We start from the raw sequence: 15,772 nt of genomic DNA on the forward strand, positions 1-15,772 counted from the left end.
GAACACAGCGAATGGGAACACCGATACAACTTGGAATACCGCACAGCTGTTGGGGATCTGGCTGATGGAATTAAAGCGGCTTTTCCAGCACGTGTGGACACATCAAAGATTGGCAGTTGCTGCCAGAACAGAGAGGAGTCTGTTCAAGATTATTATCAACGCCTCTATGAGATATTCAACAAACACAGCGGACTGACAGAGCCAGCTGACCGCGGAAACCAACCGGAAACATGGGAATGTCACTTAAGGAGCTGGTTTTTGAACGGACTGAGACCTGAGATTGTGCAAGCAGTAAAAACCAGTTACATCGAATGGAAAAATGGGCGACTGTCTGCCATGTTAGCACACGCCTTGCACGCGGAAGAACTGCAGACGGCAAAGAGGGAGAGAGTCAAAGCAAAGACTGACAGAGATTTACAGCTGGCCTTAGTTCAAGCTGTATCAAGACCGGGGAGCTATTCAGTGCAGCAAAATCAGCAGAAAGGTGGGGGAAGAGGAAAATGGCAGGGTGGAAGAAACAGTGGAAAGCGGGCCTGCTGGATCTGCAACACTGATGATCATGCATTCAATAAGTGTACCAAATGCCGAGTTTGCAAGAAGGATGGTCATTGGGCTAAGGACTGTCCGGAGAACCAGCGAGATCAAGAAGCAGACTGAGGGCAGGAGATCGGAGAGCAGGCGAGAGGAGGGGTCCAGGGTGAGCAGTCTCAGAGGGCCACTGAACAGGGAAGTGAAAATTTTTTAACCACACACACACACACATACATTGATGTACACACTGCTCTCTGCAATGAAGAAAAAGCTTGCGTTTCTTTGTGTGATTCTGATGTGACTGATGAAAATTTGGATAAATGTTTGATGATGTTTGAAAGTGAAGCATTTAAGAAAATGCCCAAATACCCCATGCTAGTTGAGGGGGTAATGATTGAGTTTTTAGCCGATTCTGGGGCTTCGAGGTCATCAATACGACCATGTGACTTGCCATGTCGACCGTTATTGACAGATAAAATAAATGAGTCAATTTCTGCATCAGGGCATGCAATTTTTGAAAGATTAACAGTGCCTCTAAATTGTGAAACAGAGGAGGGCAAATTGCTGAACCATGCATTCATTTATGCACCAAAATGCCCTGTGCCAATTTTGGGGAGAGATCTGCTATGCAAACTGAATTTGACACTGGTTGCAGACTCCTGGGGTGTCAGAGTAGCAGAGGAGGGAGAGCAATGGTGTTGTTTGCAAGCAGAGCCTCTGTGGGCTTATGAATGGCACATCACAAATCATGATTGGGCTGAAGTGATGTGCGAACTGGCTAAAAGACAAACTGACCCATCTATCTCAGAAATAATGCTGTCTGACAATTTACATTGCACGTCACATGTCGTAGTGGAATTAGACAAACAGTATGAAAAAGACTGGTTTAAGGGGGAAAAAGGTAAAACTTTGAGTTTTGAGAAAATATTTTGGACAGAAAGCATGTGTGCTATTTCAGTCAGCCTGACAGAAAAACAGCTTCCCTTTTTCCTAGTGTCAGAGTCTGTGCCTCATTTATCACTCTCCAAGGCCAAAGAGCAGACATGGGCCGAACTGGGAAGATTTGTGAAGCGCTGTGTTGAGACTACAGACTGGTGTGAGATAAGTGCTGATGTGAAACACAGTGAGAGTTTAGGAGCATTTATGTCAAACTGTAAGCATGAAATTGAGGTAGGGAGAGAAGTGGTGCACATTGATAAAGACATTAAGGGAAATCACTGCATGACAGACATTTGCGTTTCAGAAATTCACCCAGCTTTGGCGGATGTGCCATCCGAGCTGTGGGCAAAACATAAGTATGATGTGGGGTTGATAAAAAATTGTGAACCTGTAGTAATCACCCCAAAGTCTGATTACAGGCCGTGCCAACGGCAGTATCCCCTGAAAAGGGAGGCAGTACTGGGAATCAAACCAGTTTTTGACTCTCTGGTAAAACAAGGCATTATTGTCGAGTGCAGTGATTCCCCTGTAAGAACTCCCATTTTTCCTGTGAAAAAGATAAGAGACAAAGGTCAGCCAACAGAGTGGCGTTTTGTGCAGGATCTACAGGCAGTAAATGCAGCTGTCAGGCAAAGGGCTCCATCAGTTCCAAATCCATATACGATTTTGTCACAAATACCACAAGATGCAACATTCTTCTCAGTAGTAGATTTGGCTAATGCATTTTTCAGTGTGCCAGTGGACAAAGACAGTCAATTCTGGTTTGCATTTGAATTCGATGGTAGAAGCTACACATTCACGAGAATGAGTCAGGGGTATTGTGATAGCCCGAGTCTATACAATGAGGCGCTTAGGAGAAGTCTGGAGCCTTTGACCCTGACAGCAGGAACTGCTTTGCTGCAGTACGTGGATGATCTTTGTCTTTGCGCACGTGATGAGGCCACGTGTTTGGCTGACACTCTGGCCCTTTTACAGCATTTGGCTGGGGAGGGCCACAGAGTTAGCTCGTCTAAACTGCAATTTGTGAAACAACAAGTTACATTTTTGGGTCATGTCATAACACCGAACAGTAAATCCCTGTCTGACAAAAGAATTCAAGGCATTAAAGATGTACCAAAGCCAATTACAAAGAAACAAATGTTGTCATTTTTGGGCATGTGTTCGTATTGTCGAACATTTATTCCTAACTATGCAATTCTTGAGCAGCCTCTGAGAGCCCTAACAATAGGGAAGGGGTTGAAGTCGACTGACAAAATTGATTGGAATGAGGAGGCAGAAAAGGCATTTTTAAATATGAAAATTCAGCTGTCTCAGGCGCCAACTTTGGGCCTACCGGTACCGACTAAGCCTTTTGTTCAGATGGTGGATGAGAAAAATGGGTTTATGACTTCTGTGTTGTTGCAGCATCATGGAGACAAATTGAGACCTGTGGCTTATTTTTCAAGCAAACTAGATCCAGTTGCAGCAGGCCTGCCACACTGTCTGCGGGCGGTGGCTGCTGCTGAACAGGCCGTGATGGCGTCCAGAGAATTTGTAGGTTACTCTGACCTGATTTTAAATGTGCCACACGCTGTGTCCATGATCTTGCAGGAACAGAAAACATCGCATTTATCGACGGCTAGGTGGTTACGATATCACACTATCTTGCTTGATATGCCGAATATCACTATTAGACGATGCACAACCTTGAATGCTGCTACTCTCCTTCCAACGCAGGAGGATGGGGAGGAGCACCATTGTTGTCTAACTGCATTAGAACAAGTGTGTACACCGCGTCCAGATCTTTCTGATGTACCACTTGAAAACTGCGAAAATGTCCTCTTTGTGGATGGCTCGGCTTTCAAAGATCCACAAACAGGCCAGAATAAAGTTGGGTATGCAGTAACAACTGAATTTGATGTCTTGGCATCTGGCTCACTGCCAGCAAATTATTCAGCACAAGCAGCGGAGCTTGTGGCGCTGACTGAAGCGTGTAAACTTATGGGAGGAAAGTGTGTAACGATATACACTGACTCGCGTTATTCATTCGGTGTCACGCATGACTTTGGAGCACTGTGGAAACACAGAAAATTTTTAAAGTCAGATGGGCGCCCAATAATGAATGCTTCTCTGGTGGCAGATTTGCTGGAGGCCATTCTGCTGCCAGACAAGATAGCCATTTGCAAATGTGCAGCACATACCCATAACAAAGATTTCGTATCCACAGGAAATGCCAGAGCTGACGCAGCCGCGAAGGCCGCAGCGGCTAAGGAGACACAAGACACAGAGTGTACTTTGCTATCTGAATCTAATCCAGACATTTCCCCTTCTTTACAGAGCATGCAGGCCTTTGCCTCACAGACAGAGAGGAGCCTGTGGAAAAAGTGTGGCTGTAAAGTGACTGATGGTGTCTGGATGAGCTGTGATGGCAAGCCTTGTTTACCTCGACACTTCTTTCCTCATTATGCTAAGTCGATGCATGGGAAAGACCATGCATCGAAAGGGGGAATGGTTGCACAAATGAAAGAATTATGGTTTACAAAGGGGTTCACAACATTTGCTGAAAATTTTTGTAAACGATGTGTCATTTGCAATACCCACAATGTAGCAAAAGGTATAAAAATGCCTCAGGTATCACAGCCGATACCGACTGGTCCCTTTGAATATATGCAAATGGACTTCGTCGAGCTGTCCCCCTGTGAGGGGAAGAAATATTGTTTGGTGCTGGTGGACATGTGGTCTAAATGGGTTGAGGCCTTTCCAACATCAAAACAGGATGCAGCAGCAGTGGCGAAGGCTCTGCTGACTGAGATAGTGCCAAGGTGGGGGATCCCACAGAAAATTAGCTCAGATAATGGGACACACTTTGCTAATGAGGCTATCAAACAGGTGGGTAAATTTTTGGGAATAAATTTGAGGACACATTGCAGCTATCGACCCGCCTCAGGAGGTGGAGTCGAACGTCAGAACGGAATAATTAAGAACAAATTGGCTAAGTGTTGTGAGGAAACTGGACTCACATGGGTCAAGGCGCTCCCGATCGTACTCATGTACATGAGAATGAGAAAACGATCTAGAGTAAACCTAAGCCCATTCGAAATTCTCTTTGGAAAACCACCTTATATGGGAATAGATGGGGGTAAACAACAGCTGCCATCGACAGAATTGTGTGAGCATGACATGTTGAGTTACTGCAAAGAAATGTCTTCTCTGTTGTCCAATGTTTCTGTGCAGGTAAAAGCGGCACAGGGGAAAGTTGCTGAAACTCCCCTGCACGACATCAAACCAGGAGATTTCGTGGTGGTACGAGATCTGAGGAGGAAAAGTTGGAAGGCGAAAAGGTGGCTGGGACCGTTCCAGGTGCTTCTGGTTACCCACACGGCTGTGAAGACAGCGGAGAGGGCAACGTGGATTCACGCCAGCCACTGCAGAAAAGTTCCATCTGCACCTCAGGAGGAGGAACGGAGGGAGTAAAAGATCTGACACGTCACCAAATGTCAGGATCCTGTATAAACACAGTGTCTTTTTGATTGCAAATGGATCTGTGGTGAAAGTAAAGCTTAGTAAAAATGAAGAATTATGAGACTTAAAATGATTTGATGAATTAGGTACGGTATTTGATTGTCTGTATTTCTGTATACAACTATTGGGTATTGAATTTGAAAAGGTCTTGTTGTATTATATTGGAAATAATAGTTTTACAAGACAGGTGTGCATGCAAGGTTCGTATTTGGTATGTGAGAAGTGACTGAGGGTCTGACCCATGTCAGAAGTGCAGTAGCAGTGTTTACTCATTTAGCCCGGCTTCCAGATAGTGAATATGTACTTGTTTTGCAGCCAATTAATTTGCATTCACAAATGAAATTAACCAGGGGTCTGTAAGATGTTGGGTATATCATGCTGTTTCCACATCCCAGACTACAGTGAGAATGTCACCAATATCATCACTCACATGAGAATGGCCGTAAAAGAGCCTGAACGAGCGAGCAATGCATGGCTTGAATTAGGGTCTGTCCCCACATAAAAAGCCTTAGCATGTTTTCATACTTCTTTCAAGAATTTAAGAGAGTGATCATTTATGCGAAAATCTGAGATGAAGAGTATAAATGTGATGTAATAACTTAAATTTGCTTTATGATTAAAGTATACCAAAATATAATCCAAGTAGAATAGCAAGATGGTAGAAGTAGAAATGAATTTTTTCACTGTTTAATGATTTATCAAAGAATGATAAAAAGGGGGAAATTGTGGAAGAAAAATTCATTTTATGTTCATTTTATACTTTTGTATTGCAAAAACCTCTTGGTATGGCTGTGTAAATTACAAAGGGTCTGGAGATTTCTAGCCTAAGATGTATGGACGACAAGGGAGGGTTCCATGTGAGGGTGTTGGGGAGGAAACCAGACCCAGGGGAGATGGGCCAGATGTATGGTAGTGACCTGAAAGGTTATTTGGGCCCTAAAATATAAGGAGATATGCTTTTGTAGAATGATATAGTAGGATGTTGTTTTTTACTTCAGCATGTGTGGAAAATTACAGCAGAGAGATGTTTTGTAACCTTGTGACCTTGAGTGTTTAGAGTGTGGATATAAGGTGGAGGAGCACCCTCCCCGGATGGTCACACTCTGCAGCAACTGATGTTTCTGTATGACTGTCTGACCTTCTTTGCAAAGAAAGAATTAAACCTTTTAAAAGACTAAGAGTGAGTTTGTCTCTTGACTGATGAGAGTAAGTTAAAATTTGCCACAACACTGACTAAAGCAAACAACCACCATTTCAGCTTCAAAAATATCCTCCAATGACAAAGACTGTCCACCCTGAGTTGCCTTGAAAGAATTCATTTGATCATCTATAATAGATGTGGTAACGTTACAATCCTTTCCCAAAGCTAGTAGTTCTTTCCTTTTAAGACATAGCTCTTTCAACAGTTTCTTGAACTTAAGTACCCAAGCAACAGCCACTTTCAGTTTCCTCCATTCTGAAAAGTAGGTGATAAAATAATTTGTGGGATTTTGTGCCATTTTCAGAATAACAGAATTTACCTTAGTTTTTTGTTTGATCTCTGGATCATCTTCCTGAATACTAGTTTCCTCGTCCATAGGTGGTTGATAATCCTCTGCAGTCCAAAGGAAATTAGGTCCCTTAATCCATCTCTTGTTTTTCATAAACGTTTTGATCTGCATTCCACGTGATGCGTCATCTGCAGGATTCTCCTTTGTAGACACATATTTCCATTGTTGAGGTAGTGTCCTGTCTCTTATATAAGAGACTCTGTTCGCCACAAAAGTCAGAAAGCGCTTGTCCTCATTTTTTATGTATTTGAGCACAGTCTGACTATCAGTCCAAAAAACTGAATTCTCCAATAGAAGTCGTAGCTCCTTTCTCAGCATGTGATCAACTTTCACAGCAAGTACAGCTGCTGTTAGTTCCAAACGAGGAATGCTTATCGGTTTAAGAGGCACCACTCTGGCCTTACCGAGCAAGAATGTCACATGAACTCTGTTGTTACAGTTGATCAACTTGAGATAAGTAACCACACCATATCCTTTTTCACATGCATCTGAGAAATGATGTAAACAGACATGCTTGATTTTTCCAAAGTCTGCAGGTATTATGCATCGGTCCACTTGAAACTCTGCGACCTTATCCAACTCAGAAATCCAACTATTCCACCATGTCTGAAGTACTGGGGGTATATTCTCATCCCAACTCAAATTCTGCCTACACAATTCCTGTAGAAGTAACTGGGCAGATAACATAATAGGAGCCAGAAATCCCCTAGGATCATACACAGAACAGACTGTAGACAAAATTCCTCTTCGTGAACATTGTTGGGATTTAGGCTGCATTCTAAATTGAAAAACATCAGCTTCTGTGCACCACCGAAGACCCAAAGTTCTTTCCACCGGTAATTTATCTTGATCTAGATCCAAACATTGGATATCCTTACTTCTGGCTTGCTCTGGAACTAATTGCAACACCTTTCGACTGTTACTGCTCCACTTGGTCAAACAAAAACCACCCTTTTGACAAAGAGCAGTAAGGTCCTGTACCATGTCGACTGCTACCTCCAACGAGGAGACACTCTTTAAACAATCATCCACATAAAAAAAACTTTCAAAGACTGTTTTAATCACCTCTGCTGAAAAAAGTGATTGATTGTCCTTTGCCGTTTGCCTCAATGCATAACATGCGCAACTTGGAGAAGATACGGCTCCGAACAGGTGAACTATCATTCGGTATGTAGACACTTCCTTTTCCAAGTCTCCATCAGGCCACCACAGAAATCGGAGCAAATCAACATCCCCTTCCGACACCTTGACCTGATGAAACATAGCTTGAATGTCGGCCATTAAAGCTATAGGTTCCTGCCTGAATCGTATCAGAACTCCCAAAAGTGAATTTGTAAGGTTAGGACCTTGCAAGAGTTGTTTATTGAGTGATGTATTCTTAAATGTTGCCCCACAATCAAATACAACCCTCAGTGTTCCTTTCCTTGAATGGAAAACTCCATGATGTGGAACATACCAAACCTTACCATCATCACGATCTAACTGGTCTTCTGGCACTCTCTCAGCATAGCCTTTATCCAGAACATCAGAAAGAAAACGTGTATATTCCTCATGCAGCTGTGGGTTCCTTTCAAGTTTCCTTTTCAAACCATTACATCTTTGCTTTGCGACACACAAGTTGTTAGGTAATACCACATTCTTATCTCGAAAAGGTAACTGAAGGCTATAATGTCCATCTTGTACCTTTGTAGACTCGTCCATTATTTTCAAAAACCTCTGATCCTCTCTGGAAAGTTCCTTCTCATCAACGTTGTTTTCACTAAAGTCATGATTATACTGATATTGAAGCAATTCCTCAAGCCTTCCTACAGAAATCCTATTGACAGTAACGGAAGGTATACCAGTATTCTTCTCCAAGTCAATGCTCATTTCTGAAGGTCCATTAACTACCCACCCCAATAGGGTTCTAATGGCATATGGTCCATTACCATAGCTATTTATTACCTCCCATGGCTCCATTACTTGGGAAGCATTGGCTCCAATCAATAAATCAACATTAGCTTCAATGTGTGTAACTTTCACTCTATCAAGGTATGGCCACTTGGATATTTCTTCTTGTGTTATAATGTTGTCTGAGTTGACAGGCATTTTTTCTGAGTGTACACTTCAGGAAGGGAAAAGAAACAATCACTATTAACACCACTAATCTCCAAGCCAGTAACAACATTGCAAGACACAGACTGCTCTTGTCCCATGGTACGCAAACAAATGTTGATCCTTTTACCTCTAATGTTCAGTTCATTTACCAACTGCTCCGAACAAAATGTAGCTGAACTCCCTGGATCTAGAAAAGCATATGTTTGAATCAGTTTGTCTCCTTTGGCTGATTTTACTTGCACTGGAATTATCGACAGCAAGCACCTTTCATTACCAGCCCCTGTATGTCCACAAGTTTGTGCAGACGATAGACTGTGCTTTTGCCCTTTATCCTCCACATCTAACTTGCGATTTACGTGCAATACTGAAGGATGTGTCTGACTGCAAACTTCACATACAAGGCGATCATCACATTCCTTGCTTACATGTCCAGCCTTCAAACAACTGAAGCAAACTCCTTTTCCTTTCAAAAAGTCCAGCTTTTCTCGCTGTGACCTTTTATTAAAGGCATCACACTTTTCCAAGATATGGTTACCAAAACAGAACAAGCAGGATCTTTTCTCATTGGTCTTGTGCACTGAATGATCTCTTTGTTGTGATGTTACATGCCTCTTTAAACTTGACGTAGTAACATTTGTAGCAAAACTGTTTCCCTTGAATGTCTTGTTTGGCTTCACCAAACTTAGTTGTTTGTCCTGAATACATCCAAAGACAGGATCGGATGCCATCTTTGCCTGTCGTTCAATGAAGTCCACAATGTCAGAGAATTTAGCTCTACCTTGGTTTAACTCCATTATCTCACAAGCCTTTTCTCTCCAACGCTCTCTCAACTTGAAAGGTAGCTTCATCACCACAGTTCTCATATTATTTGGCATGTTAAGCTCTTGCATATAGGAATTGTCATCAATAATATTACAGCATGCGCGCAGAAACAATGAATATGCATGTAAACTTTGGGCATCCTCATTCTTTAATGATGGCCAACTCAAAGCCTTTTCCATATATGCAGCGGCAATCTTACACTCATTACCAAATTGCTCCTTCAAGAGCTTCTTGGCTAGGGAATATCCCACTTCTGGATCAAGATGTTGACAACTCTGAACCAGTTCTCTTGATTGTCCTGAAGTAAACTGTTCTAAAAAATATAAACAATCTCTTTTACTGCAAGCCTTTTCCTCAACACAATGTTCAAATGCCTTTATGAATGGTATATAATGGAGTGGTTTTCCATCAAAAACTGGAATCTCTTTTTTGGGAAGTGTGTTACTCTGAACCTGGTATACCAAGTGTGTAGTCAACTCCTCTTGCCTCTTCAGAATCTCATATAGAGGTGAATTTTGATTTAAAAGGGAGTCCACAGGTTGGAATGTTGTCATATTACCGCTGTATTGTTGTACAAAGTAACGTGAATCCTGATGTTGGTGAGTACTGCCATCATGGCTGTTCAATCTCCCTTTGTGCCACATCTTTGTTGACTGTGATGGAATTTTAGAAGTAGCACCAACTGATTGAGATGGAATGTTAGAGGTAGCATCAGCTATGGAATGTTAGAGGTAGCATCAGCTGTACCCACTGATATTTGACCCATTGGCACATATGCAGTAGCTCGTGGATTTAATATCTTTGACCTTGTTGAATCAAAAATTCCATTTCCTGTCACATCCTTTGATGCTTGGCCTTGTGTTACTTTCCCTTTAGAACGAGAACTACCAGAACGTGAACATTTGCTAAAGCTGTCAACAGCACTCAAAACAGCAATTTTTGCAGTGGATGCTGCAATTTCAGCATCTAATTCCAATCGTTCCTTCTGTTTCCTCAATTCCTCCTGCTGTGTTTCAATTGCATGTTTATTTTTCAATGCCTCAGCACGTGCCATAAATGCAGCTCTCTCTGCCTCGGCCTGTACACGAGCAGATACAGTGGAAGAACCACTGCTGTTTGAACTGTGCCTACTATAGGCAGTAGCACCCTTTGAAACATTTGAAACACTGTCTTCTGGGACCACCTCATCATTCACATCAGTAACCCCCTCTAAGGCTTCCTGACATGTTACAGGTGTGGACAACCATACATTTACATGTTCAATAAAATCATTCTTAGAAATCATTTTTGCCTTAAACCATACATCATGTTTCTCAATTTCATTATCAGGCAACAAAGTCAATAAGGATTCATGTACTTCCTGAGCCTCTAAACATAACTTATTGAGATTTCCAAATACACTTCGTACCTCAGACCCATACTCTTTATTATCTTCCATCAACCTTTTAATAGTCTCTATCATTTTGCTTGCTTTATTCAGTTTTGCTTTCCTTAGAGCTTGCAATGAATCAAGCCTTTCCACCAAAGCCTTTGCTGTAAGTGTGACCACCCTTTTTGGCCTCGCAGGCTCCTTTTCACTACAAAGCGGTTCATTTGGTGCAGCGGACGTCTCCGCATTTAAACACTGCTCATCCATTTTACACACAATATTTACCCCGAGCAAAGAGAAAAATGCTTTTAACCATTTGCTACCAATGCATTGGATTTACACATAATTTGTGTGCACACGGAAGCTATGGCCATTTAACATTTGTTGCTACGACAGTACCTTTAAATCCAGCGACAATGAGATGTCCCTCATCGCAACCATCAGGAACAGTGAAGGAAATCCAACACGAATCCATCAGCAACAACAGCTATTCCACAACTCAAGAGTCATGATCCGGTTTCCACAGCAAGTCCGTGTCCACGAAGCAAATCCATACTGCCTTGGAAACTCACAATCCACGAAGCAGCTGTCTCCAAAAGTGGCGTCCATGTGCGGCCCGCTGTCCACTTGTAGCGAATTCGCCGATCCTTCTAGTAAAGTCCTTATGCTATGCTCACTTATTTACGAAGCAGAGTTTTTGACTAATGTTACGACCTTCCACAAAGCCGCCGATGTTGATGGTAGAAGTGAGCAAGTAATTAACGCGTGCCAATTAAATCCATGCACACAGATGTTAAAATGCTAACATTGTTCTTTATTGCTCTTCATCCAAAACATTTCTTGTCATTCTTCATGTGAGCTCTTCTTTTCCTTTATAACATACAAATGTGTATTTCATACCTTGCAGATAGCAACACACTGTCCATAGTCCATATTGCATGATTATGCATTAAGCTCAGTTCAACACAATATAGCCATTTAACCCAATAACCTAGTGAGCAGGATAACTCGATCACGGTCAAAAACTGTCAAGTAGGGCTCGCTGCATCCTGCGGTGGACATCCAACCCCGCCCACATCCAAGTGTGACGTCACAAGCCACGCCCATACCAAATACAGTCACGCCCACGTCAAAACATTACGTCAGAAACCACGCCCTATAATATACGTCACCTCTTGTTATTCCCCGGGAAACCCGGAAGTAACGTTTTGTCCAAGCAATTTACAGCCGTTTCTGGGATCTAAATAAAATAATGTTGCCTTTCGTTTTACTAATACACGTTTTCTTATTTATTTAAAGGATGTCTAGGCTAAAATGGCACAACTTAAATGTAATATATTTAATATGTCTTATGTACAGAGCTGATTTCTCATCACAAGAGCCTGTAAAACACTTAAATTTGATTAAATGATTAAGGTTGATTAAATTAGGCTAATTGTAATAAAAAACCTCTACACCTTACCTTATTCAACCTTATTGTAATGAGATAAATTCTCATTTATTACTATCGATTTTAAACTACCTAAGACACCTTTTAGATTTATCAAATTTAAAAGGGATAATTAGATTTTGTTATTGTAAAAGTCACAACACATTGTTATAATTTATAATTGTTATTTAATTTTATAAAGACGTTATTGTAAAAGTCACAACACATTGTTATAATTTATAATTGTTATTTAATTTTATAAAGACGTTATTGTAAAAGTCACAACACATTGTTATAATTCATAATTGTTATTTAATTTTATAAAGACGTTATTGTAAAAGTCACAACACATTGTTATAATTCATAATTGTTATTTAATTTTATAAAGACGTTATTGTAAAAGTCACAACACATTGTTATAATTTATAATTGTTATTTAATTTTATAAAGACGTTATTGTAAAAGTCACAACACATTGTTATAATTTATAATTGTTATTTAATTTTATAAAGACGTTATTGTAAAAGTCACAACACATTGTTATAATTTATAATTGTTATTTAATTTTATAAAGACGTTATTGTAAAAGTCACAACACATTGTTATAATTTATAATTGTTATTTAATTTTATAAAGACGTTATTGTAAAAGTCACAACACATTGTTATAATTTATAATTGTTATTTAATTTTATAAAGACGTTATTGTAAAAGTCACAACACATTGTTATAATTTATAATTGTTATTTAATTTTATAAAGACGTTATTGTAAAAGTCACAACACATTGTTATAATTTATAATTGTTATTTAATTTTATAAAGACGTTATTGTAAAAGTCACAACACATTGTTATAATTTATAATTGTTATTTAATTTTATAAAGACGTTATTGTAAAAGTCACAACACATTGTTATAATTCATAATTGTTATTTAATTTTATAAAGACGTTATTGTAAAAGTCACAACACATTGTTATAATTCATAATTGTTATTTAATTTTATAAAGACGTTATTGTAAAAGTCACAACACATTGTTATAATTTATAATTGTTATTTAATTTTATAAAGACGTTATTGTAAAAGTCACAACACATTGTTATAATTCATAATTGTTATTTAATTTTATAAAGACGTTATTGTAAAAGTCACAACACATTGTTATAATTTATAATTGTTATTTAATTTTATAAAGACGTTATTGTAAAAGTCACAACACATTGTTATAATTTATAATCGTCATTTAATTTTATAAAGACGTTATTGTAAAAGTCACAACACATTGTTATAATTCATAATTGTCATTTAATTTTATAAAGACGTTATTGTAAAAGTCACAACACATTGTTATAATTCATAATTGTCATTTAATTTTATAAAGACGTTATTGTAAAAGTCACAACACATTGTTATAATTCATAATTGTCATTGAATTTTATAAAGACGTTATTGTAAAAGTCACAACACATTGTTATAATTCATAATTGTCATTTAATTTTATAAAGACGTTATTGTAAAAGTCACAACACATTGTTATAATTCATAATTGTCATTTAATTTTATAAAGACGTTATTGTAAAAGTCACAACACATTGTTATAATTCATAATTGTCATTTAATTTTATAAAGACGTTATTGTAAAAGTCACAACACATTGTTATAATTCATAATTGTCATTTAATTTTATAAAGTTGTGTTGTTCCACTTATCAAGTGTTAACATTTGAATGAAAGGATTGATAATTCTCCATACAGAATGCAGTAGAGACACATACATTTGCTGAACAGAGATTGCTTGCTTTGATAGATTATAACAAGTAACATGACATTGACATTCAGGCCTTGTTCGTCAACAAAACTTCATATGAAGTGTGTCCAGGTCCTCCACATATTTAAAGATCAATAAACAGACATCCCTTGATTCATTAGGTATTTTTATATTTATTATTTTACAAAAATAACTAAATACATTTTTTTTACAAAAAATATGTTCTATAAGAGATATATTTCAACTATCATAAATGAACATCTGAATGATCAGATGAACAGTTCTTGAAATGCAGTACACAGACATACATAAACTACACAGAGAGAGATTCCTTGCCTTGTTAGATTATTCACAGAAACATGGCATGGACTTTAAAGCCTTGTTCAGCAACACAATTTGATATGAATGTGTCCAGCTCCTCCAGATACTCAAACAATCAGAATATTGTATTGTACAGATGTGCTGTATACAAATTATGCAAGGGAATGTGGATAGATGTATGATATATTAAATCAAAAACATATGTATAATAAATATAAGTATGGATAATTTGGTATTGCACATGTTTTATTGCACAGTGGGGAGAACATTTAACTGTTTGTGAGGTAGATATGGCCTGAGGGAAGAAACTGTTCCTGTGTCTGGTCGATCTGGTGCTCAGAGCTCTGTAGCGTCGACCAGACGGCAACAGTTCAAAGAGGGAGTGTGCTGGATGTGAGGGGTCCAGAGTGATTTTACCAGCCCTTTTGCTCACTCTGGATAAGTACAGTTCTTGGAGAGTGTGAATGTGAATGTGAATGTCCCAGTGCAGGTCCTGAGAGATTAATAAAAAGACATCTCTTGCTTCATCTGATTCGACCCCAGGTAGTCTTTGATGGCATTTTGTTGATTTTTACCATCCATCTGGAGTAAAGCAGGCCCTTTCACCTCCCCACAGAATAACTGACGGTGACTCTGTATCCAGCACAACACTGGGCCAATGTCTCTTAAAAACTTCCACTTTATGTCCTCTTGGCACTCCTGTTAAAAATACAGAATACATGTGTGTTGGTCCACTAAATATTTGTCATACTAAATAGTATTTACCTCATCATTTTGCATACAAGAATATTTATGATTTTAAACAACAAAAATCAATCACTACAGTATCTAGAGAAATGCTCCCACCGTTCCTCCAGACCTTTGTTTACTGGTGAAACTGCAGCAGGAACACCTCATCCCGGCAGAACTGCTCTGCATCAGGCCAGGAACAAAAATGTGTAGAATGCTGTAAAACATGACAAAGATTGACAATCATTATGTGATCTTTCCATTCATATAGAATAATACAAAGATAATATGTCACAAACACAGAGTTATCCTGCAATTCATAGTGAAATGATGTGGTTGCTCAACCAAGTTACTGTGCAAGGGAACTGTGATCAGTGTACAGTATATCATTAAAATATCATCTGTATGTGAGTGAGTGTTTTTGTGTGTGTGTGTGCGTGTGCACCTGGTATTCATCACGTCCTGGGGACCAAATGTCCCCACAAGGATAGTAATACCAGTAAATCTTAATCTTGTGGGGACATTTTTTGGTCCCCATGAGGAAACAAGCTTATAAATCATACAGCATAAAGTTTTTTGAAAATCTAAAAATGCAGCATGTTTCCTGTGAGGGCTAAGTTTAGGTGTAGGGTTGGTGTAGGGCAATAGCACATACAGATTGTACAGTATAAAAACCATTACGCCTATGGGATGTCCCCATAAAACATGGAAACCCAAC

General features: G+C 39.2%; 1 protein-coding gene across 1 annotated transcript; it reads left to right on the forward strand.

The window, feature by feature from the left end:
* Positions 1–19: 19 nt before the first annotated feature.
* On the forward strand, positions 20–6,146 carry LOC306875827 (uncharacterized protein). Its single transcript, XM_079426573.1, has 2 exons — positions 20–730; positions 4,684–6,146. The coding sequence occupies exons 1-2, from the start codon at positions 554–556 to the stop codon at positions 4,921–4,923; spliced, it is 417 nt and encodes a 138-aa protein (XP_079282699.1). The 5' UTR covers positions 20–553; the 3' UTR covers positions 4,924–6,146.
* The last annotated feature ends 9,626 nt before the right edge of the window (positions 6,147–15,772 follow it).

This window comes from Barbus barbus (assembly GCF_936440315.1).
Source record: "Barbus barbus genome assembly, chromosome: 10".
In the NCBI taxonomy this organism is placed as follows: domain Eukaryota; kingdom Metazoa; phylum Chordata; class Actinopteri; order Cypriniformes; family Cyprinidae; genus Barbus; species Barbus barbus.